This window comes from Papaver somniferum, unplaced genomic scaffold (genome assembly GCF_003573695.1).
Source record: "Papaver somniferum cultivar HN1 unplaced genomic scaffold, ASM357369v1 unplaced-scaffold_24, whole genome shotgun sequence".
Taxonomy (NCBI): Eukaryota; Viridiplantae; Streptophyta; class Magnoliopsida; order Ranunculales; family Papaveraceae; genus Papaver; species Papaver somniferum.
In genome coordinates this window covers 3,974,227-4,001,064 of record NW_020634374.1, presented here as the reverse complement: position 1 = coordinate 4,001,064, position 26,838 = coordinate 3,974,227, and the positions used below count along the sequence as shown (strand labels likewise).

The following is a 26,838-nucleotide window of genomic DNA, read 5'->3' as shown; positions in this document are numbered from 1 at the left end:
GTTTCGCCTCATTTCTCTTCTAGTCGATCTGGAATATGATTTTGTAATACTTCTTGATCTTCTATTTTGTAGTCTCATATTTTCCATCCTCAATTCGTGATTTTGCCTTGTTAAATTCGCACGTTCTTCTGCCTCGGCTCTTCTTTCTTTGTGTATTCTTCGTCTCAATGTTTCTAATGCTCCAATTTCCTCATCTCCATGAATTATTCCTTCATCTGTTTCTTGATTTCTCTCTACCTATCTATGGTTTCTGGTTTGTTGCTCTTCTTCTACTTCTTCTGCTGAATTTGATTGACAAGTGTGTATACTCACCCTATCATAATCTGTGTTCATTCTTTGTATTAGTGTTTCTTGAACTGGTGGTTGAATTCGATTTTCTCCATTATTTCTCATTCTAGTTGATTCTCCCATTTTACTTCTTTCTCTTCCAGCAATTCTCTTGCTTCTTCTAACAGTAGTTGGTTGTTCTGATGTATTTCTTCTTCTAGACATTTCTTCAATATTAATGAATTGCAAGAGATTATGTAAAATTCTTAATCAATCACTCCAAATCTTCACAAATCTTCAATATTAATCTTCAATTTTTTCTAGAATAATCTTCAATCGTCCCTGTTTCTAGCGCCATTATGTAGTTGCAGGAAATCCTACACTACACCCCTCACAAGATTTCATTAACATTCAACTCATTTTAGATGAAAAATCTTAATTTTATTGATGAATCTTTGAACAATCTTACAAGAAAAGATAAAAGAATCAAGAATAACCACTGCTCTAGGTTTTCTCTCTCCTATTTAATTGCTTCTCACTCAAAAAAGATCTCTCCCTTTCCTTTACAACTGAATGACTATTTATAGGGAAATACATAGTGGATGACAGCTAATCTATTCTTTATTTTCGGATATGGTTTGCGATATTCTCGCAACCTTACAAATGTTAATCTCGCGAACTCTCTAATTTTCACAGAACTCTCACATCTTTCTCATGATTTTAGCTGACGTCGTTTATTATATCATTTCTGAAATTGTTCTGCGACGCTGTTGTGTTGTGTTGTTGTTAATTTCGCTGAGGCATTATTGCTACGAGATTATGATCCTACAAAATCTTTGATTCGTCTATTACTAGTATGTAATGAAGTATTTAAATTAAATTGTAAGAAAGCTGAGTCATTAAAGATTACCAGACAATGCAGTTGCTAGGAAACTATTCTCCATGTATTCGTATACTAATAGTAATTTGTTAATCACTGCACAATGCCCAAACAATCTAACCAAATTCGGGTGTCTTATTTTAGGAATTACGTTTATTTCAGTGATAAATTGTCTCTGTCCTTGCTATGAACTCAAAGAAAGAGTTTTCACCGCTACTACCGTCTTATGTTAGGGCACTAGACTTCTAACACAGGATGTCAAGCAAAAACTATAAGAACCAGGTAAAACCCTTTTTTCTTTGGGGTTAGCAACCAAGAACAAAAGCAAGTAAATAACTGAGTTTTCTTAATTGAATGCTGAATACAATCGTTAGCTAAGTATTTATAGCTTAAGAAACTTCAGTAGCTGATGTAGTTTTGAAAGTGGTAGTAAAGTTCGTTCAACTCGGATTGTGTAAAGGTTTGATTTAAGAACTAAGAATAAAAATACTAAAAATATATTCACAAGGTTGTCACGAATATCGAGAGATACTGAGACTTAGGATTTCACCACTAATCACATTCAATTGGTTCATATGATGACTCATAACAATTCTAGCTCTTTTGTTGACTCTTTTCTTTGCCAAAAGTAGATTTTATAAAGAATTAGATGTAAATCACAAGCATGACGCATCAAAAGTTCCAAAAACCCATCATGCGACATCAAACAAAATCACAACTAATCAAGAAAAATCATAAATCGATTAAAACAAGTGCAAAAGTCATAAAGAATCAATTATAGTTACCAAGTGATTGTGAAATAAGGCTTCCTCCATCATCCCAGTGTTGGGGTTTAGATCCTCATGTCAAAAACACGCTCAAAATATTTAATCATGGCTCAAATAGTTGTTTTTATTGAAGAAGTGAATCTGTAAAAGATATAATTGTTACAGAATCCACTGTTACGGAAGCTGCCCTTACAAATAAATTCTAACAGGAATAGTTGTTGCAAAGCTGTTACAAAGGTATTGGATTTGAAAGATTAGGTAACGGTTTCTTTCTAAGTTGCGAAGTGTTCTACGACGTTGTTCTTCAGCAGCAGAAACGTCTTCTCTGCAACTCTTGATTTTCACCTCTGCAGCTTCACCAAGCCCTCAGCTCGGTCCCCCAAAGTCTCGACTCCCTTCTATGAACTCCCAGCAACTTATATATAGCCAACAGAGCGATTTAATCTCCCTAAAACTTCTCGAAATCTCTTCTTTTCTTTTCTTGGAAGTTACGACAATAATCTCTTCCCAAAATTGTTTCACGCGTTTCTGAGCTTTCCAACTTATCTCAAACTCTTCCTTAGATAGATATGTATCTTTGGGAAGAGTTTCTTGCCTTTAGTCTTCCTAGAATTCCAAAAATAAGTCATACAGAGACCCGTGCAAAACCTGACTTCTATTTCTTTTTCCGGCTATTATAGCCAATTTGGGTTCAAACAAAAGACTTCACCAAGCCTATTTAGGCCTAGGGAGTAAACCCAATCAATTTCAGCCATTGAATCACTCTAGAAATCGATCGAATTCAATCCCCAACCCTGCCAGTTGCATGCATATTTTTCCCGCCAAAAACTATAAAACTTGATTCATCTCTTGCGGATTGGCTAGCCAATTCTGGAAAAAAATAAGACCATTACCAACCCTGTTTAGCCAAGAGGAACAAACCCATTTGATTTCAGCCATTGAATCTCCCTAGAACACCTTCAATTCTTCAACCCTAATTTTGTTCTTATTTTCCCTCCAAAATTCAAATTTTAAATGAAGAAGATGACCTCCCCTTATCCAAAGTGAGAGTCCGTATAGTAATTTTCTCCCACGAGCGCAAAAACCACTTTTTTAGCCAATTTCGCCGCAAAAGCTTATTTCTCCAAAAATACCTACAGGGACATAAAAAGCCATAATAAATATAAAATCGAGCACTAATAATATATACAATTGAGATTATATAAGAATAAAAATGTGCCTATCAGTAGCAAGCAATGCAAACTAGGAAACTTAAACACGCAAAACTAATAAAGAGAAGTCTAACTAAACCAGGAAACTAGCAGGCTAAAATAAGTAAAGAGTATTTAAGGAAATAGAGAAAGGTGTTGGTGTTGTAACATCCCACCACACCTGAAAAATGGCTTGTCCTCAAGCTACAAAATCTGGAAAACGCATGAGTAACTCATCCGCATCTTCCCAAGTAGCATCTTCCACAACACGATCTTTCCAATGAATCAACCATTGAGTACCAGCTTTGTTGCCTTTCTTAAACATTTTTCGATCCAGAACAGCAGCAGGTTCCCACTTATCATATTCAATGATAGTAGGTAAAACAGTCTCAATAGTAACAGAAGAGCCAAGCTTTAACTTCAGTTGTGAAACGTGAAAAACTGGATGAATACGTCTTTCTGCTAGCAATTGCAACTTATAAGAAACTTCTCCAATGCGTTCAATGACACGAAAAGGACCATAATACTTAGGAGAAAGCTTGGTGAACGGTTGAGAAGATACTGATGATTGTCTATAGGGCTGCAAACGTAAAAATACCCAATCATTGATGTTAAAACACCTTTCGGTACGACGAGCATCAACATAAGTCTTCATCCGAGATTGAGCAGCTTGAATATGAAACTTAAGTATCTTTAGTGTACGATCTCTAGCTCGTAACATTACATCAACATCATGCACAGTTGTAGAACCAGGAAGATAACTAGAGATTGTTGGTGGAGTTCTACTATACACAGCTTGGTATGGAGACATATTAATGGCAGAATGGTGACTGGTATTGTACCACCATTCGGCCCATGGCAACCACTTTACCTATTCAGATGGTTTGACACTTGCAAAACACCTAAGATAACATTCTAGAGTTCGATTAGTTACCTCGGTTTGACCATCTGATTGTGGATGGTAGCCAGTGCTGCGGCATAGTTGGGTATTATGCATTGCAATAAAGGCTTCCCAAAAATTTCTCATGAATATGGGATCACGATCACTAACAATAGTTTTTGGCATTCCATGCAGACGAACGATTTCTCGAACAAAAATGGTTGCAATGTCAGCAGCTGTATATGGATGCACAAGAGCAATAAAATGTGCATATTTTGACAATCTATCAATCACCACCAATATTGAAGTTTTACGGTTGGAAGAAGGAAAACCATCAATAAAATCCATTGACAAATCTAACAAAATATCAGTGGGAATAGGCAAAGGCTGTAACAATCCTGGTGGTGATACGACTTCAGCTTTGTTCCTCTGACAAACATCGCAGTGAGAAACAAAATCTTTAACTGACTTTTTTAATCCTCTACAATAAAAATTATGTTGAATTCTTTTGCATGTTCGAAGGAATCCAGAGTGACCGCCTAAGGGAGTAGAATGGAACTCATGTAAGAGTTTAGCACACCAGTCAGATGTTGGTTTGACTACAATGCGTCCCTTGTATCTTAAGACATCATTAAGAAGAGAGTAATTTGGCTTACATGAAGGATTGTGCTGTAACTATTCAATTAAAGCTCCTAATTCTTGATCACCATTAGTCTCTTGAATGATTTCAGTAACCCCTGTAAATACTGGAGAAGTCATAGCATTGAATGCTAAACCAAGATTTCGAAAAAGGGCATCAGCTGCAATATTTTCTTTCCCTTTACGAAAAATTATTTCATAATCATATCCAAGAAGTTTAGAAACCCATTTCTGCTGCTCAATTGAGGATATACGCTGGTCCAAAAAGTACTTCAAATTATGATGATCAGTGTAAATTTTAAAATGCCTTCCCAATAAATATGCTCTCCAATTTTGGACTGCAGATACAATTGCAAGCATCTCCTTATCATAAATAGAGAGATTAAGATTCCTACCTGCCAATGCTTTGCTATAATAAGCAATTGGTCGACCAGTTTGCATTAAAACAACTCCCAAACCAGTTCCTGATGCATCACATTCTAGATAAAATTCTTTTGTAAAGTCAGGAAGTATCAAAACAGGTGTAGTTGTTAATGCATGTTGCAATGCTCGAAAAGCAGAAGTAGCTTCCTCAGTCCATAAGAATGCATCCTTTTTCAACAGCTGTGTTAAAGGTGCATATATCTTACCAAAATCCTTTACAAATTTTCTGTAATACCCTGCCAATCCAAGAAATCCTCTTAGAATTTTAACTGTAGTAGGTAGTGGCCAAGAGAGTACACTGTCAATCTTATCTTGCTCAACTGCAAATCCTTCAGAGGAGATGACATGGCCAAGGTATCCCACTGATGGTTGTGCAAAAGTGCACTTTGATTCTTTAACAAATAGCTGATGCTTACGAAGTAGTTCAAACACCAAAGATAAGTGTTTAATGTGATCTTGCATATTGGATCTATAGATTAATATATCATAAAAAAAACGAGCACAAACTTCCTCAAATATGGTCTGAATATATGATTCATCAAGCTTTGGAATGTAGATGGTGCATTAGAGAGCCCAAAAGGCATGACAAGAAATTCATAGTGACCATAATGAGTTCGAAATGCCGTTTTAGGAATATCAGGTCCATATAAAAGTATTTGATAGTATCCAGAACGTAAATCAAGCTTAGTGAAGATAACAGCACCGTGCAGTTCATCTAACAATTCGTCTACCATAGGAATAGGATAACGATCTTTAATTGTCAACTTGTTTAAATCCCTGTAATCCACACACATTCTCCATGACCCATCTTTTTTACAAACCATTAATATGGGTGAAGAGAATGAACTAGAACTTGGACGTATGAAACCAGCTTGCTTGAGTTCCGAAACAATCTTCTCAATCTCATCATTCTGAAAATGTGGATATCTATATGGACGAACATTAACATGAGCAGAATCTGGTAGTAATGGAATGCGATGATCATGTAGTCTTGTCGGAGGAAGAGAAGTTGGTGTTGCAAACACATCTCGAAAGGTAGATATCAACCTCTTAATTGCAGGGTTTTCAATTGAAGGTGTAGGATCAGATTCTCGCAACAATTATGTCTCAGCGAAATTATCAATGGTATTGCACAATAGCGTGCGGAACAGTTTCAGAAACAACGTCAGCAAGGATCATGAGAAAGATGTGATAGTATTTCGAAGATTAGAGAGCTTGCGAAGATAACATTTGTAAGGTTGCGAGAATGTCGCAAACCATATCCGAAAATAAAGGACAGATTAGCTGTCATCCACTATGTATTTACTTTTAGATAGTCATTCGAGTTGTAAAGGAAAGAGAGAGATCTTTTTTGAGTAAGAGACAAGAAAATAGGAGAGAGAAAGTTCATAACAGAGATCATTCTTGATTTCTTTATTTTCCTTGTAAGAACATTCAGAAATTTAATCAATAAAATTAAGAGTATAAACCTACGAATGAGTTGATCAATAATGAAATTATATGAAGGGTGTATTGTAGGATTTCCTGCAACTACATAATGGCGCTAGAAACAGGGACGAGTAGAAGATTATTCTAGAAAAAGCTAAAGATTGATATTGAGATTTGTGAAAATTTAAAGTAACTGATTAAGAATTTTTCATAATTTTTTGAAATACTGTTAGCATTGAAGAAATGGCTAGAAGAAGAAATACATCCGAACAACCGACTACTATTAGAAGAAGCAAAAGAATTGTTGGAAGAGAAAGAAGTGAAATGGGAGAATCTACTAGAATGAGAAATAATAGAGAAAATCTAATTCAATCGCCAATTCAACAAACATTATTTCAAGAGAGGAATACAGATTATGACAGAGTGAGCGTACACACTTGGCGATCAAATTCAGCAGAAGAAATATAAGAAGAGCAACAAAATAGAAATTATAGACAGGAAGAGAGAAATCAAGAATCAGATGAAAGAATAATTCATGGAGGTGAAGAAATTGGAGCGTTAGAAACAATGAGACGAAGAATACATGAAGAAAGAAGAGCTGAGGCAGAAGAACGTGCAAACTTAACAAGACAAAATCACGAATTAAGGATGGAGAATATTAGATTGCAGAATAGAAGATCGAGAAGTATTACAAAATCATATTCCAGATCAACCAGAAGAGAAATGAGGAAAAATTCACCTACGATCAATGTTGGAAACAATATTCAAGAAGAAATGTCAAATCCTAATGAAGAATATCGCGAAAATAGAGAAAGAATTGATGATCGTTACATTCCATAAAATGAAACTTTTGATGATAGACAAATTGGAGGAAATCAAGAGAACGGGCAAATTCAAAGACAAAATAACCAAGATGGCGAAGGAAATTAAGAGGAGGGAAGAAGAATTTTACATGTGAGAGAAAATCAAAGAAATCAACAGACAATTGAAGAAGAAATTGAAAGGCATAATGCTGAACAAGCACGTTTAATCTGCGAATGTGAAAGGTTAAGAGCAGAAATTGAAGAGAAAGAGCTTCAGGAGACAATTCGCCAGAACAATCATGACAACCGAGAAAGAAGGCATATACAAAACCGGAATAATGATAATCTCAATGAGGAGTATGATAGAGTGAAGAGAATGGTTGAAAGACAGCGAATTGAGTTGATAAGAAATGAACAAAATTATGGAGGGGAAAATGAACGACATCATCATTTGCGAATTCAAGATAGGGATGAGGAAGACAATCGCAGAAGAAGACGAGATGAGGATAATGAATAAGAGATACAAAATTTTGCAAGAGAAGATAGGCGTGAATGCAGAAGAAGAGAAGCAAAATTAAAGAGACAAATGGGTCAAGATTCAGGAGTAAATAAACAAATATTGAAAGAATTAGAAGAAATGATAGGAATGCTAAATAACATAGGAGAAGTAGGTAGAAGACAATTGGATGAAGCAATAGAGGAAGCTGTGAAAGCTCCATTTACAAGGGAAGTACAATTAGGAGGAATACCACCGAATTGCAATTTGCCCGCATTAACCAGCATTTTCGATGGAACAACTTGTGCAATTCAACACATTAAAGCTTATGTGAGGTGCATGTTACAATGGGAAAATCATGATGCGGTATTGTGCAAATATTTCGCATCCAGTTTAACAGGAGAGGCGTTAAAATGGTTTGAAGGTTTACCAAAGAATACAATAACCTCCTTCAATCATTTGCAGACCACATTCTTGGGAGCATATATAAGTAATAATTCCTCACGACCTGGTATAGAAGATGTGTTTGGATTAAAACAAAGGATTGGCGAAAGTTTGAAACACTTGACTAAAAGATGGAGAACTATGTGTAGCAAAATGGTTGGCCGTGTAGATGAGAGATATCTCATATTATCATTCATCAATGCTATGTTTGCAACAAACCTGTTGTATGTTCAAATTTTCAGAGTCAAGAATACGATTACAATGACTGAATTGCGAGAACTTCAAGAAGAATACATTACTTTAGAGGAAAGAAAAAATGAAATGGAATCATATCCAGCAGCGAATGCAAGCTTATTACCCAAGCTAATAAATACAGTGGCGAATACTTCGCAAGTACAACAAGAAAAGGTGACAGGTAACAATCAGCAGAAGTTGGTAGCTACGGGAAGTCGAGATCAAGAAGAGTATGAAAGAGAAAGAAATTTCTACAGTCATGGAGGAAATAACAAGATTCAAAGACTCGATCAACCGCAAGAAACTTATGGAGGTCAAAGACCAAACTTTAATAGAGGACAAGGAGGTCACAAGGTAGTATGGGAAGAAATCAATATGCCACCTCTAAATGCAAGTGTGGAGAAGATATGGGAGGCTATAATCTTGATGGAGAATATACCAACACCATGGAACATGGGAACGGAACCCCCCCCCAAATCACAGAAGTCATGAATTTTGTTCTTATCATCATTTTCATGGACATACCACAAATGATTGCAGAAATGTAAAGAGAATTATTTTGAGAATGATAGATCAAGGAAAACTAAACGACTTTCTGGTAGTGAATCCACAATCTCAACCATTACCACCACCACCAGAACATCATAAAGCGAATACGATGGAAAAGAAAGAAACATTCTTCATAGAAGTTGGTGCAAAAGCAAAAAATCTATTTTGTCACTCTATCGTACATTCATATAAAACAATTGAAGATTTTCATGATAATGTTTTAAGTAGAGTGTTTGCAAGAGATAATAATGGTAGAGAAGTTATGAATATTGCGAAAATTTCGCAATTAGAGAAATGGCAGAAACAAATCATTTCTTATACCGCAGAAGAAATTCCCGAAGGAGAAGGGGTGCATGACAATCCATTGGTAATAAAATTAGAAATTAATCCAAAACCAAAAGAATATGAGGATGATGAAGCTGAAGATTCATGGGAAATCAATAGAATACTAGTCGATACTGGAAGCTCTGTGAACATCTTATTTTATCATACTTATAAAACCATGGGTGGAAGAGATGATGATCTTATACCTTCAACATATAAGATATATGGTTTTAATGGTACTGCTAACAAGCCTAAGGGGGAGGTTACTATGCAAATTCCATTGAAGGGAATATCTTCTGAAATCTCATTCTGTGTAGTTGATGTAGAATCACCCTACAATGCATTAATTGGCCGACCTTGGCTACATGGGATTCTAGGTGTAGCTTCAACTTTCCATCAATGCATCAAATTCCCTCACCCCAATGGTGTAGTAATCATAAGGGGAGATTGGGTTGAAGGAAAGAAATGTTACGAAACTGAGATAGAATCTTGCGAAGGAAGAGCAAACAAGAAGGAAAACTGGCGACACAAAATCAAGGATGTACAAAGAAGTGAGAAGTTGATGGTGGATACAATCGAAAATAAAGGAGAAGAGATGTTACAAAATCAATGCTAGCTCAGGATAAAAAGGATGAACATACCATTACCAAGGAAGCAGTATCAGAAAATCATAAAGAAGCAGAGGAGGGCAAAAGTAATAAAAGCAAGAAATGTATGAATGATTAATTTGTTGCGATAATCTCGCAATAAGTAAAATTCTCAAAAATACATTTGATTGAACAAAAAAATTGAGATTTCGAAATTCAGATACAATATTATGAATTGCGAGACTCTAGCAGAGATAATGAATTTTACAGAAAAGAATCAGAAAAGAATGACAAAAGAGAAAGAGGCGAACCTTTATGGCGTACACCCTAGTTCGCGAATAAAATTTCTCAAGAGGAAAATGTAAGATCTAAAGTACGTCATATTAGGGGGTACCTGTTACATGTCTCAGGGAAAGGCTACACCGCCACCAGAACCTGAGTCATGGAGATTTGAGATCAATAAAGTCCATCCGGGAGAGGCACCTTGGATTCTCAACTTAAGCATATGACTTAGGTTGGGCGACTAAGGTAATAAGGACTCTCCCAAGGAGTGCATATCTGATCAAGGCGCCGAGGTACACGGTTGAGTCAAGAGTGTCGAGGGCGTTTGAAGCGTCCTTGTCATTCTTGACAAGTCTTGGCTTATACTGCACTCAGACCGAAGAAAACCCCACTTAGGGTGCAGTCTCGTAGCCATAAGCCCTATATGTAAAAGGGATAAGAGGATGCGAAAACAACTGGTTGTTGTTAAGACTGGATGGGAGGAGCTAACCTTGTATGGTAGAAGTACGCCTTCTTGAAGGGGCAACCAGGGGGAAGATAAGGGTGGCACCCTCCATTAGGGAGCTGATAAGTGTCTTAAGACGAAAATTTCATGAGGCTTATTATTCACAAGGATAATTAAGGCTTGTCATATTTGTGCAACAATCCTGAAGAGGCAATAATACAAAAGAAAAAGATAAGATGAGATCAATGGGTTTTCGCATGAAAGTGCGAAGACGTCCTGCGATTTCATCGCAAGACGGCAATGTCATGGGGCTTTATTTTCGCAAGAATATTTAGGCCTGTCATATTGTCACAATATTCCTGAAAAGGCCATAATACAGAAGAAAAAGTTAAGGCAAGATCAATGGGTTATTGCATGAAAGTGCAAGGACGTCCTGCGATTTTGTCGCAATGACAAGAGGTGGCATAATAAGACCTTTAATTAGGAAGGCAAAATAAGACCACACAGGAATGAGATTTCGAAAAGAAACAAAATTCACTTCGCAAAAGGTTGCGAAATTATACAATAAGAAAAAGTTTATGATATCTCTCATTTGGATTCAAATAACAGAGGCAGGTATGGGAAAGTATGAAATTCGAAAATGTTATTTGTCTCCATATGAGAGATTTACTCAAAAATTCAAGAATTAATGATTATATTGATTAACTGTATTGCAAAGAAGAATTGTTTTAATTTACACAGGTCAAAATGAAAGAAACACAAATATACAGAAAGAAGAAATAAATGTACAAGTGTTACAAAGAATCAAAGAAGAAATAAAGATTATTTCTTGGTTAATCCTTCATTATCTTCATCAGAATTATTTCCTTCTTCACCTGCGTCAGAATCCTCATCACCATCAGAACTTCTATCACTATCAGATTCTTCATCGTCAGCTTCACTATCAGAGATAATCAAACTGGGAGTATTCTGTGGGATTTCTTCTAAAAGACAAGGGTAATCAGAATGTAGGATATTATGGTCATCACAAACCATCTGGATGGTTTGATTGCGAAAATGCATAACGTCATTCTTAAAATTCTCAATGGTGATTTTGATTTGATTCTTCAATCTAGAATACTTGTCATTGCGAGAAGAAAGATTCTTTGTGAGTTCCTCCTTTTCAGCTTCAAGTTCTTTAATCTTTTCACGATATTTATTTTTAGAATCTGCGACCAAAAGACAACCAATTATTAACTTGATGAAAATCTGTAAGAAGCAAAAGATTAGTAAAGAAGAGCAATTAGCAACCTTCTCTGTCAGAAATCATGTCTCTAATCAAGGCTGTATGTTCAACTTGGAGACTAACATTTACGCCCAAATCTTTTCTAGCATCATCTAAAATTTTCGCAGCCCAAACAAATTCATCCTCACTACTTATGAGAAGACGAGAACGAATTTGATTTTCCCTTTCGCAGAGTTCAGTATTCTTGCGGTTAGCTTCATCTCGCTCAAGTTGAACTTCAAGAAGAGCCTCTTGGAATTTCGCTAAAGCCTTGGCACCTTGATCAGAGATACGATCTTTATCATCTATGAGACCGCTAATTTTGGTTCTTAATTCATTGGTTTTCTCTTTGGAATCAATAAGGAGACGCTTAAATCTGTTGGCTAAGCCTAAACTGGATCTATGATCAATTTCTAAGAGGCGAAATTTCGATCTAAGTTCATCTAGAGAAAGAGATGAAATTCTATCATTTGAAAAGCTATTTAAGGAATTGTTAAGACGTTCAAGAAGGGTATCATTATCCAAGGCATTAGGAAATGGCGAAGAAGGGTGGCTTCATCAGAAAGACCATAGATGTCTGCAAAAATGATTATTTAAATAAGATAAAACAACAAGATGAATGAATAAAGAGAAAAGTAACATACCATAAAGCTGATTATTAGCTTGTTGAAGACTAGAAATTTTATTCTTATACGAGGAAGAATCAATTTCTAATTGTCTATTTTCTCGCGAAGACTTTTAACTTTAACTTCCAATTCTTCATTCTTTTTGCGAAATTGAAGATTTTTCTTTTCAAGATTTTCGCGTCTTCTCTCCAGATCTGAGGCAACAGCAAACGAAGATTTTCCATCCTGCGAAAAGAAATAAAAAATATTAATATATAAAGAGATTTTGAGTTATAGCAATGAAAAAGTAAAAAGATAAAAGTATACCAGACTATTGAGAGAATGCAAAAAGTCGGGAGTCACGGATCTAGAAACTCCGCGAAGAGAATTATCGTCATCCAGCAAAGGGACATCACAAAGAGTAGCGGGAGCTTTGCAGGTATTTGCGAATTGGCTATCTCCCATCCCTTGTAGAGAATCAGAAAAGAGTCCAGAAAGCTTAGCCATAGAAGATTCAGGTGGATAATCTTCAGGTGCAGCAAGATCATCGTTATCCTCATCACCCTTATCATTTTCAGAACTTTCGTTAGGAAGAGCATTTGAAGGAGAAGGAGAACGAACTTTTCTTTTCTTTGGAGGAGGGTCACTTGATTTTTCCCTGCGAAGAGTACCTTTACCCTTATCACCAATCTTCGCAGCATCAACAGATTCTTCTACTTCATCAATAACCTTCACACACAGATAGAAATAAGAAATGGAAGCATGGAAGTGATAGTACTATTTAAAGTCATAAGAGAAAGTTTCTTACCCCATCTGTGTATGAGCGAAGAGCTAATAGAGTACTAGATTTCCCAGTCATGTTATAACTATCCTTTAGTTTTTGGATCTGCGAAATGTCGCAAGAGTTAGCGAACAGAATAGTAAAAATCAATAAAGAAATATAAAATGAGTTAAAGGAGAGGAACATACCTATTTCTCCTTCTCGGGCCAGGAGAAGACCCAAGGTTGATATGCAGCGAGATTCGCAGGAAGAATGTTTGATCCAGCAATGTAGGGACCCGACCCTTTAGCATTAAAGGAAAGACACACCATTTGTCATCTTTGGACTGGCGAGGAGTTGTATTTTTACCAGAATGCCAGTCAATATCTTGCATAAGAATTTTGGCTTCATCAATGTTATCTTTTCTTCTTAATCGAATGCCCCAGCGAGTATTCTCCTTCTTCATGGAGATAAGTTCGTAGTTTTCAAAGAAATTTGCCACTGTATATTTCTCAGCAACTATCTCTAGGTATGCAAATTTTGTATCTCTAATTTCTGTGGAGTAAAGAGATCCTCTACCAGCACCACGATTAGTGAACTCTAGCATCAGACGGGTGCAGTCCCCACTTAATTGGAAAATGGCTCGCGAAAATTTCGGATGAGCGAGAATTTCATAAAATAAAGGAATGTCTGGGTTATAAAGAGGAATAGGGAGACCTGCGAGAATTTGACCTAGCGAAATTATGATTGAATGATCATCACAATTTTGATTGGAGAAAAGCTTGACAGAAAGAATTGATTTGGCATTCACACCAGGAATGGAGGAAAGTGTAAGACCTTTATTAGCAAGATCTTTTTGGACATCTTGTAGATTCTTCTCATATCTATGACCACTTGGAGCCATGATTGAATAAAGGGTATGGGAATGTATGAAAAGTAAAAGAATTGAAGGAAGAAAAAATTACAACAACAGAATTTGCAGAAGAATGACAGAGTTGCAGAGATGAGAGAATAAAAATAAAAGAGAAAGTAAAAAGAAAAGTGAAAAGAGGGAGGGAGAAGAGTATATAAAGAAAATTTACTTCTCGAAGAAATAATCACCATTAAGACGAAGAGACGTGAGCGGTTGAAAAGTAGCGGTTACAGAAGACGTGTCAAGAAATAAATGGAAGAGAGAGTACGTGTGATAAATGTGAGGATATGAAAAGATAAGAAGTTGCGACATTTCTCACATCATTCTCTACTTTGCAGAGAAGATATGAGAAGAGGCAAGATGTAGGATCAGATTCTCGCAACAATTATGTCTCAGCGAAATTATCAATGGTATTGCACAATAGCGTCGCAGGACAGTTTCAGAAATAACGTCAGCAAGGATCATGAGAAAGATGTGATAGTCTTGCGAAGATTAGAGAGCTTGCGAAGATAACATTTGTAAGGTTGCGAGAATGTCGCAAACCATATCCGAAAATAAAGGACATATTAGCTGTCATCCACTATGTATTTACTTATAAATAGTCATTCGAGTTGTAAAGGAGAGATAAATCTTTTTTGAGTAAGAGACAAGTAAATAGGAGAGAGAAAGTTCAGAACAGAGATCATTCTTGATTTCTTTATTTTCCTTGTAAGAACATTCAGAAATTTAATCAATAAAATTAAGAGTGTAAACCTAAGAATGAATTGATCAATAATGAAATTATATGAGGGGTGTATTGTAGGATTTCCTGCAACTACAGAAGGAGTAATTAATGCAGAATCATGTACTGCAGTTAATTGTAGAAAGAACCCATAAACCTCTTTACGTAGCAATTTCTGCATGGGAGCAGTATCCAAGACCATCATTGCAGAAGAGTTATTACCAACTAGTTGAATGTCTGCGCCATCATATTTAAACTTCATTAATAATTTTTCAAAATCCCATTGAATAGATCCTAACTTGCGTAACCATTGAACCCCTAAAACCGCGTCGCATCCACTAACAAACAAGACATGGAAATCAATTGAAAATATGTGATTCTGCAGTTGAATTGGTATGTTTACACATGTTCCTTGAGTATGTATATGGACACCATCACCCACTGTAACACGAAGAGAAGTATCTTTGGATTGAATGTGATAACCACATTGTTTGACAAACGATGGGTTAATAAAATTATGATTCGAACCAGAGTATACTAGAAATGTAATTGGATTAGCTTTAGAAAAACCTGTAATACGCATTGTAGTAGGAAAGGGGAACCCATGAGTGAATTCAGAGAAATAGAAGGAACATCCTCAACCTTAGAATCATCCTCCGCTGAATTATTAACTTCAGACGCAGAAAAAGAATCCACAACGTGTATGGCAAGTTCTGTTGTAGGTTCCTCAATATCCAAGATAGTTAACTGAGGATTAACACATATATGATTTGGTCTGTATGGCTGATCACACTTGAAGCAAATACCTTAGCTCGCTTTTCTCTTTGTTCTTCTGGTGATAATCTCCTATAACCCTGAGCAAAAGTTGGTTGTTGTTGTTGAGCCAGTTGAGGTGTACTTGGACCTCTGAATGGAGGTGGACGATATGGTGGTCTGGGAACAAACTTGGTAGCAGCATAAGCTTCTTCCTGACGTATTGCCTTAGTATAGGCCTCATCCAAGGTTTGTGGTGCAAGCAGTTTAACCACAGACCCAATATGGGGTTTAAGGGATCGAATAAAACAACTTATCAAATAATCTTCTGGAAATTCAACAAAGTTCAGTAATTTTTCGAACTCAGAGATATGCTGATGAACCGCACCTTTTTGCTCCATGGTGCTAATGGCTAGGCGAGCATCAACAAACTTTTCAGTATTAAATCGAGCACGAATTAAGTTGCAAAATTCTAGCCATGTTGTCACAACAACTCTGGTGCGCTTCCATCGATACCAAATATTTGCCTCTCCTTTTAGATGTGCACAAGCAACAATGATTTTGAGAGCATCAGAGTTGTTATGTACACTAAAGTATTGGTCAGCATTGAAGATCCAGCCATCAGGATCCTCACCATTGAAAGTAGGAAACTTAATATTAACTGAATTAGGTCGCAGTTGTTGATTACCCGGAGGTGGTGGAGGTGGTGGAGGAGGTGCAGCGCCATTATTTGGATGATTGAGAGGGAAAAATTCTGTAGATAGAATACGCAAGGATGTAGTGAGCTTATCAGCAAGATTAATTATTTCTTGTTCTTTACGCGAAAGTCTTTCGGCTGCCTTCTGATTCTGCGTATTCTCATCAAGAACATAGAAGTTGGTGATAGTTTCGGTAAGAACATCCAACTTGTCAGCAACACCAGTAATACTATTTTGTAAAGCAGCTAAATCATCAGTATAAGTCATCTTGAAGGGAAAAAAATTTGGTGTATTTTTGATCGAAAACGGCTCTGATCCAGATGTTAGGGTACTAGACTTCTAACACAGGATGTCAAGCAAAAACTATAAGAACCAGGTAAAACCCTTTTTCTTTGGGGTTAGCAAACAAGAAAGAAAGCAAGTAAATAACTGAATTTTCTTAATTGAATGCTGCATACAATCGTTAGCTAAGTATTTATAGCTTAAGAAACTTCAGTAGCAAGCAATGCAAACTAGGAAACTTAAACACGCAAAACTAATAAAGAGAAGTCTAACTAAATCAGGAAACTAGCAGGCTAAAATAAGTAAAGAGTATTTAAGGAAATAGAGAAAGTTGTTGGTGTCGTAACATCTTATCAGGGAGAACACCCTGTAAAAGTATTTCATCCAAGAAGCTCTTAGCATTATTTTCGTTAAACTATGTAAAAGAAATCTGAGTGTAAGATTGTGGAGTAGACACCTTATAAACTGGTCCAAAACCACCTCTCCCAATTATGTTGGCAGGGCTAAAATTTTCAGTGGCTGCTTTAAGCTGTTTGTAATTGAAGCATCGACATCCAATATGTTCTTAAATTTGAAGAAAAATTAGTTAAATTTTAGAACATACTCAAACTTAAAATTATATAAAAAACCCATAAAACATAAAGATCTCACCTTGGTCAAATGAAAATTGCTTAGTTCTTCTTATTCTGACCAAATTCCAACCGTTCTTCTTTTTCTTTTGGTTTTCAGAAGTTCCAACACCATCTTCATCAATTCTATCTGAAGAACTGAAAATCTGACTGAATTCTTTCATCCATCTAATAGAGAATATTTGATTCTTACTTTCACTTTTTGGTTCTGGTTATTGCAATTCCAAGACAAACCAAATTACTCAATACATCAAAATGAATGTCTATGGTTCCAAACAAGCAAATAAATAAAAACTAGCTTAAGAAAATCTCTTACCTTCATCTGGCACTATTTTGGGTCCCATTATAACCATTTTTTGATATGATAAGGAAAGCTAATGAAGGTTATGTGCTGTGCAGCAACTGTTATTTTTTGTTCTTGTCTAGCTTCAGGAAAGAAAGAAGAAGTAGAAGAAGTTTAGTCTTTGCATTATGTAAAATAATAATATGTATTAGTTGGGAATTCCAACTTGGACTGGTGTCCAAAAACCTTGTGATGTGGCTGACTTTCTTTGCAAGAGAGCAGGAAACTTCACTTGGGTTCAAAACTTGAAATCCCATTCAGGTTTTCTTTAACCCCAAATTATTCTTACACATACTGTACACTAGCTTATGTGGCAATAAATATGCAGAGGAGAGAATTCTACTCATTCATATGTAGAGTTACAGAGGTGTAACATATATGTAAATCATAACTAGGCAATACTCATCAAATTGCTCAGAGAATATAACAAAACTAGAGGCGAAAAATTCTGAACAAATTAGAAAGGTATACTGACAGTAGATACTTTGCGGAAGTGAAACAGAAATCAACATTAACAAGCACAAAAAATGATTTACCATGTACATACATGAACAGATAGAAAGTTGTCATCCGGAAACAGCAGATACATTAACAGATCCCCTAAAAAGAATCACAATTTGAACTCACAAAAGCAATCAGGCAAAGCAGATCCTCTCCCCAAAACAAAATCATCTGTATGTGACTTCCACAAAGCTTTAACTAGTTCCTTCCCTTCTAATCCCTGAGATGTAAATTCTGCAAAAGCTCTCCTATTCAGGAAAAGAGTTTTGTACAAACCCTTATATGCTCTCATAGCTGCCACCATTTTATCCATATTTCCAAAATAAGTAGCAACGTAGGAATCACTGTTAATCGACACATAATAATCTAGCGCAGCTTTTGTATTCCCATGCATGTTGGTGAAATCTTCACCGCTAAGGAGGACTGATTTAGTATATATGTTCGTGTACATAGATTTGAACCCTTCAATTTCCATAAGACCGTCACCAGCAGCGAGATAAATATTCGTGTTTCTCGGGATTGCAAGTGATCTGAGGACAAGAGCTGTCTCGTTTGGAGTGAGTGGGCACTTACCGCGGTTTCTCCAAAGACGGGCTGCCTCCCCAGTCCAGGGTTTTCGATCTCCCTGAGCAGCTTCAATAGCTTTCATGGAAGCTGAAGAAAGACCAGAATACTGACATTGACTGTAAGCTACCATATCAGGTTCAAATCGAAGGTGAAGGGCCATGAAGGGTTTGGGTATCGCATCAAGAAGTTCAGAACCTTTCTTCTCCAGGGCTCTTGTAAGACGTAGAGCTTTATAACAAGCCTGGCATAGAGCAGCCTTTCCATACAATGGATACCTAAAAAGAACACCAGTTAATCAGCAGGTGGTCCGGAGGAACACCTTTACAAATCAAACTGTTAGCGGAGATAATGATCACTACCTGTCCCTTCTTTGGCTCATGGCTGGTGTGAATGATATGTAATGATGCTCCAAGAGTGAAGGAAGAACACTTTCAATGTAATCAAAATGGCCTTTTCGTTTGCTGCAATCTACATGAAATGGTTCTTTTGATTCTAGCTCTGCTGGCAAGTCCTTGACAACATTTATAAAACCCTTCATATGCTGAATGAAATAGTCAACATCGAATACATCTGCAAAACCACTGGTTGAAGCTTAATTGTTATGTCAAGTACAACTCAACAAATGCAAAGTGAAATGGAGGTCTACGGCACATGCACTAGCATGAGTTATGACAGAATCATATTTTAAACTACTTGGAAACTACAGAATCAAAAGTCAATTTCCTAAAAGAACTAACTCCTACTAAAAGAACTAACTCCTATTTGTTACTAAACGCAACAGTGTTTTTCTCAAGCTGTTAAAGGCCAAGCTTGGCCTTATCTGCGAAATATTAATACACAATTGGGATCTGGCAAACAGCATAACTTGGGTAATAAATTGCCCCCACAAGATCAAGTGTAGTCACACGCTCACTGGACCCAAAATTTTATTCTCCACAAACTATAAGCTTTTCTATTGAACTACACTCCATAACTAGTTTCCAAGTAAGTTGTAATAGACGAATAAACTAGAATTAAGAAACTAAGATAACTTGTACATACGTCTCTGAATTAACTGAATGTGAATATCTTTTATCTCTTTCTAAGTGATTTTCTTAACACAAAAAATGGATTGGTAAAATCCAAGATTCAGATATTAGGTTTTTCATTCTAAATTCACCATAGGACAGCTTATAAGAAGAAACTATTCTTTAGCACACTAGAAAGGACATTGAATTTTGGTGACTATCCAAACAACTTGATAATACCAATAAACACTGAAACCAGAATGTACCTCGATTCATTCCAATATGCAGCAACTTCAAACTTTGGCAGAACCAAAGTTGCATTGAGTAAACGTGCAATACCGACACCATCACACAACTGCAATCATCACGAATTCAATCAATTAACCAACAAAAAAACCCAATTTCAGTGAGAAAATCAAGACTAAAAATGAAAAGAAACCCACATCACGTCTCATCTGATTGAGTCCACCATAGCAATCCACTCTGATATATCCATTAGTTTCCGCTGGAAGAGCTGCAGTAAAAACCAATGGAATTGTCTGCAATGAAAGCCAAATTAAGAAGAATCCATGTTAACCAAAAAAAAGCAACACAAACCCTAACCCCCCTAGATCATAGCTAACACTAATCCCCCTTGTTACCTGTAAGATGCCCTTCTAACCACCATTTGCAAGGTCTCCACTCAAACATCCTCCTTACACTCCATATTTCTGACTGCCTACAACACCAACCAGAATCTATGATCAAGATATGATTTCTACAAAGATTTTGTTCAGCAAAATTTAAGATGTAATTTTTTACTTACAGTGAAGACGTAGTTGCAGAGAGATTCGATGAGAATGGCGTGGATGGAATGGAAATCAGTACTAATATTAGAGAAAGAGATAGAGAAATGACGAGAACAGTGAAAAGGGGTTTTACAGAGAAGAAGACCATTGATCTATCTATGATTCTTCTCATCCAAAAATCAATTGAACTGAAATTAGATCAAATTGCGCAATTTGGGTTTATAATTATAAGAAAGAGCTCGAGGAATGAGAAGTTCGTGTTAGGGTTTGCTCCTTGTGGTACTGGTTATGCAGGAGAGGAGACGATGTAGATCCGCAGGAACTACTTTTTTGATGGAAAATACGAGTGCAGCTGCTGATGTTCTCAATGCACAATCCAAACTCCAGACAATAGAGTAGAGGCCGAGGGTCCTTAGTAGTGGATATATAAGACGGTGATTTGGGCACCCACTATACTGCACTAATTTATCTCGATCTTTTCCTTTTTTTTCTTTTTTAAATTAATTTAATTAGTACATCGATGAAGCAGACAAACAAGCAACCAGTTGCACCGTAAGCTTTTTTTAAATCGTAAATTGCATCGCAAGTCCTTTTAGTCCTAGAAACTTGTTCGGGGTACACGTTTTGAAATAGTTTTTCAATTTCTGGAAATAAAACAACAAAAAGCTAGTTTGGTTATAAGATTTCAGAACGATTTCTAAAAACAAAAATAATTGAAAACAAAAATCAACCTTTTGTAAAGTAAAAATATTTTGCTTCTGGTATCCAAACGTGTTATATGACTGATAATAATATTATGCATCAAATTGTTGGTATCGGTGATATTAAGAAAATGGCCTTTCTGGATAAGTATTTGGTTATCACATTGCATATTCAGAAAAACAAGATGGAGACTTTGGATACCTTGCGAACAAATTCATTAGTAAACTTGAACTTTGAAATGGTAAGTGCCTTGATCAGATAGGTAAGACTATGTTATCTCATATTGTACTTGAAGATGACATTATCTGACATCCACACACAGTTAGGAGTTAGGTTCATTAAACGAGACGGTAAATTAGTGGTTCGTTCATGAAGACTTACGTCCACGGAAGTTTGTGAGATTTCCCTTAAAGGAGTTTTTAGGCACAGAGAGTTTACATCATTTCTCTAGTACACGAGAGAGAATATTTTGAAGAAACTTAATCTCACTAGACGTAAGAGTGGCAAAACAATTCTTGCACTTTCAAGTTGCAAGGAAATGACTAAACTTTAAACTGATATTTATCTCTCTTCCGAGTTTTGCTCTGCAACTCGGGTTATCTAAGAGTGTTAGAGTTTCAACCGATCTAACTTAACAAACCTCCATCTCCATCACTAAAGGTTTTTTTGTCTACTCGTAATCATCTATCAATAATCATATTTGATATGGGATTTGAGTTAAAACAGATAAAAATTAGTTGCGATCTGAGATTTGTTTATCAAAGTTTAATTAGGAAGAAAAATGACTGTTTACTTGATTTGGAAGTCTTGAGCGAGAAAGATCTTCAGTTTCAGAATCACATGGAATTTGCTTCTTCAATTGATGCTTTGTTGCAGAGTTGTGCTAACATGATTTACTTTCAGCATCAGCAGCAACATCTGGTAAAGCTTCTCTACACCCGGCAAGAAGAATTACAGGTGAAAATTTTGGAACAAGTCTTAACTCAAGGTTCAATCATCATCTTTTTTCTCATGGGAAATCAACCTCTGATATGTCCTCCTCCACCATCTGATAAACCTCCACCAATGTTTCTGTCATTCAATTCATTAAACCCAATCAAACCCATCGGAAATTTGAACCATGGGTTGCAAAAACCAAACAAAGAAATAACCAGAAAGAACAAAACAATATATATATATATCACCCTGGATGTTTCAAATGGGGATATCCCCAATTACAACTCAAAAATCAGACCCCAAATCAAAGACTAAATTCATCAATGCTAACAACAGTAGATTACCCATATAAAGCTGCATAGTGGAAGATATGGAGGAAACTACAATCAGTGACCCAATGAGCTGGTTAAAACGGGTTAGCTATTGTTATACGACTGTAATCCTTAATGAATGGAAGAAATCCTTATCAATGCATAATTTTTTCCTTGAACTCTTTGATATCTGCGAAGCATCTTTCAACGGGAAAATCATCGGAAAAAATCACCTCGTAAATCGCTGCATAAGGTATGTTACATCACCCCGATTCCATACGACTTCTAGTCATGATTTCTGGTGAATAGAAACCAGAGGCATAATGGAAATTAGTTCACAAGAACCTAAGGGTATAAAGGTAATAACATATGATTTATTAATAGAGGGGACAAAATATGTTCTTTGCAACTAGGATAAAGCAGAAAAGGAAAAAGATGTCAGTCTACAAAAAAATTCTCAAAGTGAGGAATCGTGTTTCTTTGTTTTAATAAATAATTTCACTCAAGTAATTAGTTTAGGCCTAGTCGTAGCTTTAGGAATAGTTAATTGTTTTATTTGTTTTGATTATATTTTAGTTACTATGTCCGTAAACATGTGTGCGACGGTCAGTGTAATCTTGTATGCAACTGTATGTAATAGTTGCCAAAAATATTTAGATTTAGGTGATAACATCGAACACGGTCAGACATCGATTCACTCTGGGATCCAATTCGAATCCGAAAACGATTCTACATCATCTTGCTTCCACAACAACTTGTACATATATCATCCTCAGTTTCAGTACCAAGTGATCCCTCTCTCCACAACAAATTTCTTCGGCGGGTACTTTGTTTACCAACTAGGAATGACGATTGTGAGGAAATTTTAGTTAGTTATCTCCATCGCATACTTTGTTTTCCAACGAGGGATGACAAAGTTTCGGAACTGTTGCAATCAAAAAAATCTGGGTTGCTCTTGTGGGTAGTCTATTAAAAAGCGCTAATAGCCTTAACCTTAGCCTTCGCCTTCTATCACTCTCGAAGTAGAGTGTTTTACTGCATCTCCAACAAGCAGCTGACATCGAAATCAAAAAGAATCCGAATGTGTCATACAACCAGGTAGTCTCATATCACCAACAAGCTAGAGAAGTTCTTAATCACATTTTCTAACATGTTTCTAAGTAGGTTATGTAATCTAAGCGTAGAAAAACCGAGAAAGACCTTTAAACAAAAAGCGGATATCACCCGACCATAGTCTTTACCTCTTAGGCTCTTAGGAGATAAGACCCATTATGATATTCCATTTATGTAAGTTCGGTTGCTTTTGAATAAATTTGTTAGAGCACTTCTCGGTCGAACTCGCAAGCGTTGCTATCTCAAGCTTGTTGTCAAGTTTAGTTGTCAAAACTATAAGTCTTGATTTCTAGTCTACTTGTAGCTAAGTTTCGGATTAGGATAGAAAGTGTAGTTGAGCATTAGACTTCACGGCGTTCATCGATTGAAGACGAAGAACTACTAATTGGAGCTTGTGGAACTTCATCAACAAAAGGTATGTGGAGACTTGAACTCATCTATCACTCAAAAGTCTATCTACTTTATCTCCTATTTGAGACAAAAGTCGCATAGCTATATAGACTTCATTTATACACATTTGATAATTCGAGCTGAGTTTAAGTCGCTTACATATTTTTCGAAATATGTGGCGGTAAGCTTTCGCTTTAACCAAGTTCATCTTATATTCTTTACGAAATTCAAAAGATGATCATGTGAAAATCTCCTGATAATATCTTAGATGATTTGTGTGAGACAATCATTTGATGTAGACTCGGAATGTTTCGTATTGATCATTCGATCACTTGAAAATTGCTTTGAAGCTAATAGTTTGTGTGAGACACCTATTCCCGTCTTCCGAGAATTCTTCAACGGTTGAAATGAGAGTTTAGAACAATTGGATTTAAGCATAGTATGCGTGCTTGCATATATGTAATCCTTGTCCGGGAACCATGGTATGCATACCCGTATGCATACCTGATTTTGAGAAAGTCCGGGAACCTGGTATGCCAACCGGTACACATACTGGCGTAAGGTTCGGATCTGGGAATTTCTGCTGAGCTTGGATGGTATGTGTACCAGTTCGCGTACTAGAGAAACCCATACTTGGTCCGGCTACTTCGGTACGCATACCTAAGTAGATGATGTTCTAAAATCGGTTTGTTCATGAACTAATACATTTATATAATAAGGAATGCAATCTTTTGCAAACCGTGGCTATAATGTTCATGACTTGATTCATGTGAATCAAAATCGATTTTTCATCAATTGTATCTTGTATACTTCTATGAGAATATAAACAATTGAACAACTCTAGAACTAGTTTCATTTGAGTCATTTGAACTAGTTATGGTTAAGATGAATGAGGTTGATAAGAAAGTGTTCATATGGTGATAGTTTTCAAATAGTGATTGTAGATAGTGGTAAAAGGGGTTCTTTTCGAACTTGTGAAGGTAACCTTTTTTTTTTTGATTTAATAAAAATAAAGCAAATTAATTTTCAAAGAGTGATGTCAAGATTTAAAATGGACTAAGGCTCCGGATTCTCTATTACTTCAAGTTGATTGGTTACAAAAATATTTCATTATTATTATCTAGCTCTTTTTCCATTAAATCACTTATTAATCTATAAGGTGTCCAAATATTAAATTGTAATCCTTAAGCATGATTTATCAAAGAATTAATTCTAAGCATAAAACATCAAACTGATTCACAACTAATTAAGAAAACCATTTTTATCTCTTTTTTTATTGATTCAAGTGAATTAAATAAAATAAATAATTAAGAAATTATAAAAAGAATTTACCAATCAATCATGAGTGAATAGATCCTCCATTGCCTCAATCACCAAGAATTTAGCTGCTCATAATGTTGGAAAACCTCTCAAAATATTTCATTGATGCTCAAAAGTGTTTTACAATGAAGAGAAAGACAAGAAAATGATGTAAAACAGAATTTTGCGACCCACAGAAGGCGTCCAGAATCAACGACAAAGCTTAAGTGCTGTTGTCGTTGAAGAACTACGACCCACAAGTGACAGTCGATGTCACTGTTGATAAACGACGGCTTTGGAGAGTCTGTTCTTCACGTTCTTCCTCCTCGCAGCAGCAGCAGCAACAATCAATGGTATCTTCCTCGTTTCGGCTCTGAACTCTCTCCTCTTTCTCTCTAAACTTTTCTAACCCTTCTTATGACTCGAAACAACACTTATACAGCTATCAAACCCCCAAAAATCTCGAGTGAATCCGACTTCTTCTTTCTTCTCTCTTCTCTGCGCTGTTGAGAGAATATCTCTCCTGTCATCTCACTGTACGCGTTTGTTAGCTATAAACTTTCCCCAAGACTCTCCCAGGACTTGAATAATACTATAGAGAGTCTATCCAGCGTGAGACTCGCCCAAAACTCTCTCAAAAAATCTTTGAAACTTCAACAGAAAGTACGTGTCCCTGTTTGGACTTCGTGTGATTTTTCCGACTTATCCAGCCCAATTGGCTGGGTCTAGACGATTTAAACAGGCCCCTTATGTCTTGTAGAGTCCATACATACCAAATACACCCATTGAATCGCTCTAAAACAGCTCCAAGATCGAACACAAAATCTGCCAGTTCTTGCATGCATTTTCCCGCCATTTTTTTTAGTTTGAAACTATGAAGATGACCTCCCCTTATCCAGTTCTGGTGTCCCTTTAGCAGCTGCTTGGAAATGGGTCACCCCTTAGTAATTAGGTTACCCCTTATCCAAAGTGAGAGTCCGTATAGTAATTTTCTCCCACGAGCGCAAAAACCACTTTTTTAGCCAATTTCGCCGCAAAAGCTTATTTCTCCAGAAATACCTACAGGGACATAAAAAGCCATAATAAGTACAAAAATGGGTACTAACACAATATACAATTGGGTTATATTAGACACATAAATGCGTCTATCATATGGCTAACTTCGGTTAACTATTGTTGAGCCAACAAGGTGTACACGTTTAGGTACGGTTACTCAAACCGTAAATGTAATTTTTAAGATGAATGAGGTTGATATAAAGATATCATTAATTCTACAAATATTTGTTCAACAAAATTCATGTAAATATAATTTTTACTTACAGTGAAGATGTGGTTGCAGAAAGATTCGACGAAAAATGGCGTGAATGGAATGGAAATCAGTACTACTATTATAGAAAGAGATAGAGAAATGACGAGAACAGCGAAAATGGGTTTTACAGAGAAGAAGACCATTGATCTATCTACGATTCTTCTCATCCAAAATCAATTGAACTGAAATTAGATCAAATTGTTGAATTTGGCTTTATAATTATAAGAAGAGCTCGAGGAATGAGAGGTTAGGGTTGGGGTTTGCTCCTTGTGGTACTGGTTATGCAGGAGAGAAGACAATTTAGATCCG

The 26,838-nt window shown here is 36.2% G+C and overlaps 2 protein-coding genes across 5 annotated transcripts; both read right to left on the bottom strand.

Annotated features, from left to right (window-relative positions):
• Nucleotides 1-15,254: 15,254 nt before the first annotated feature.
• Nucleotides 15,255-17,694, bottom strand: LOC113340806. Of its 3 annotated transcripts, XM_026585875.1 has the most exons (4): nt 17,580-17,694; nt 17,286-17,471; nt 17,092-17,198; nt 15,255-16,502 (listed from the first exon to the last, which is right to left on the bottom strand). In XM_026585875.1, exons 1-4 carry the CDS (start codon nt 17,614-17,616, stop codon nt 15,645-15,647), a joined length of 1,188 nt encoding a protein of 395 aa, XP_026441660.1. In that variant the 5' UTR covers nt 17,617-17,694; the 3' UTR covers nt 15,255-15,644. The 3 variants fall into 3 exon arrangements, with proteins under 3 accessions (XP_026441660.1, XP_026441661.1, XP_026441662.1); XM_026585876.1 differs by lacking the exon at nt 17,580-17,694 and having other exon boundaries at nt 15,255-17,163; nt 17,286-17,414; XM_026585877.1 differs by lacking the exon at nt 17,580-17,694 and having other exon boundaries at nt 15,255-17,001; nt 17,092-17,412.
• A 396-nt stretch (nt 17,695-18,090) lies between these two features.
• Nucleotides 18,091-20,846, bottom strand: LOC113340898 (O-fucosyltransferase 13-like). Of its 2 annotated transcripts, none has more exons than XM_026585948.1 (6): nt 20,487-20,846; nt 20,323-20,399; nt 20,125-20,220; nt 19,948-20,036; nt 19,034-19,255; nt 18,091-18,949 (listed from the first exon to the last, which is right to left on the bottom strand). In XM_026585948.1, the coding sequence occupies exons 3-6, from the start codon at nt 20,134-20,136 to the stop codon at nt 18,217-18,219; spliced, it is 1,056 nt and encodes a 351-aa protein (XP_026441733.1). In that variant the 5' UTR covers nt 20,137-20,220; nt 20,323-20,399; nt 20,487-20,846; the 3' UTR covers nt 18,091-18,216. The 2 variants fall into 2 exon arrangements, with proteins under 2 accessions (XP_026441733.1, XP_026441732.1); XM_026585947.1 differs by having other exon boundaries at nt 20,125-20,195.
• Between the last annotated feature and the right edge of the window lie 5,992 nt (nt 20,847-26,838).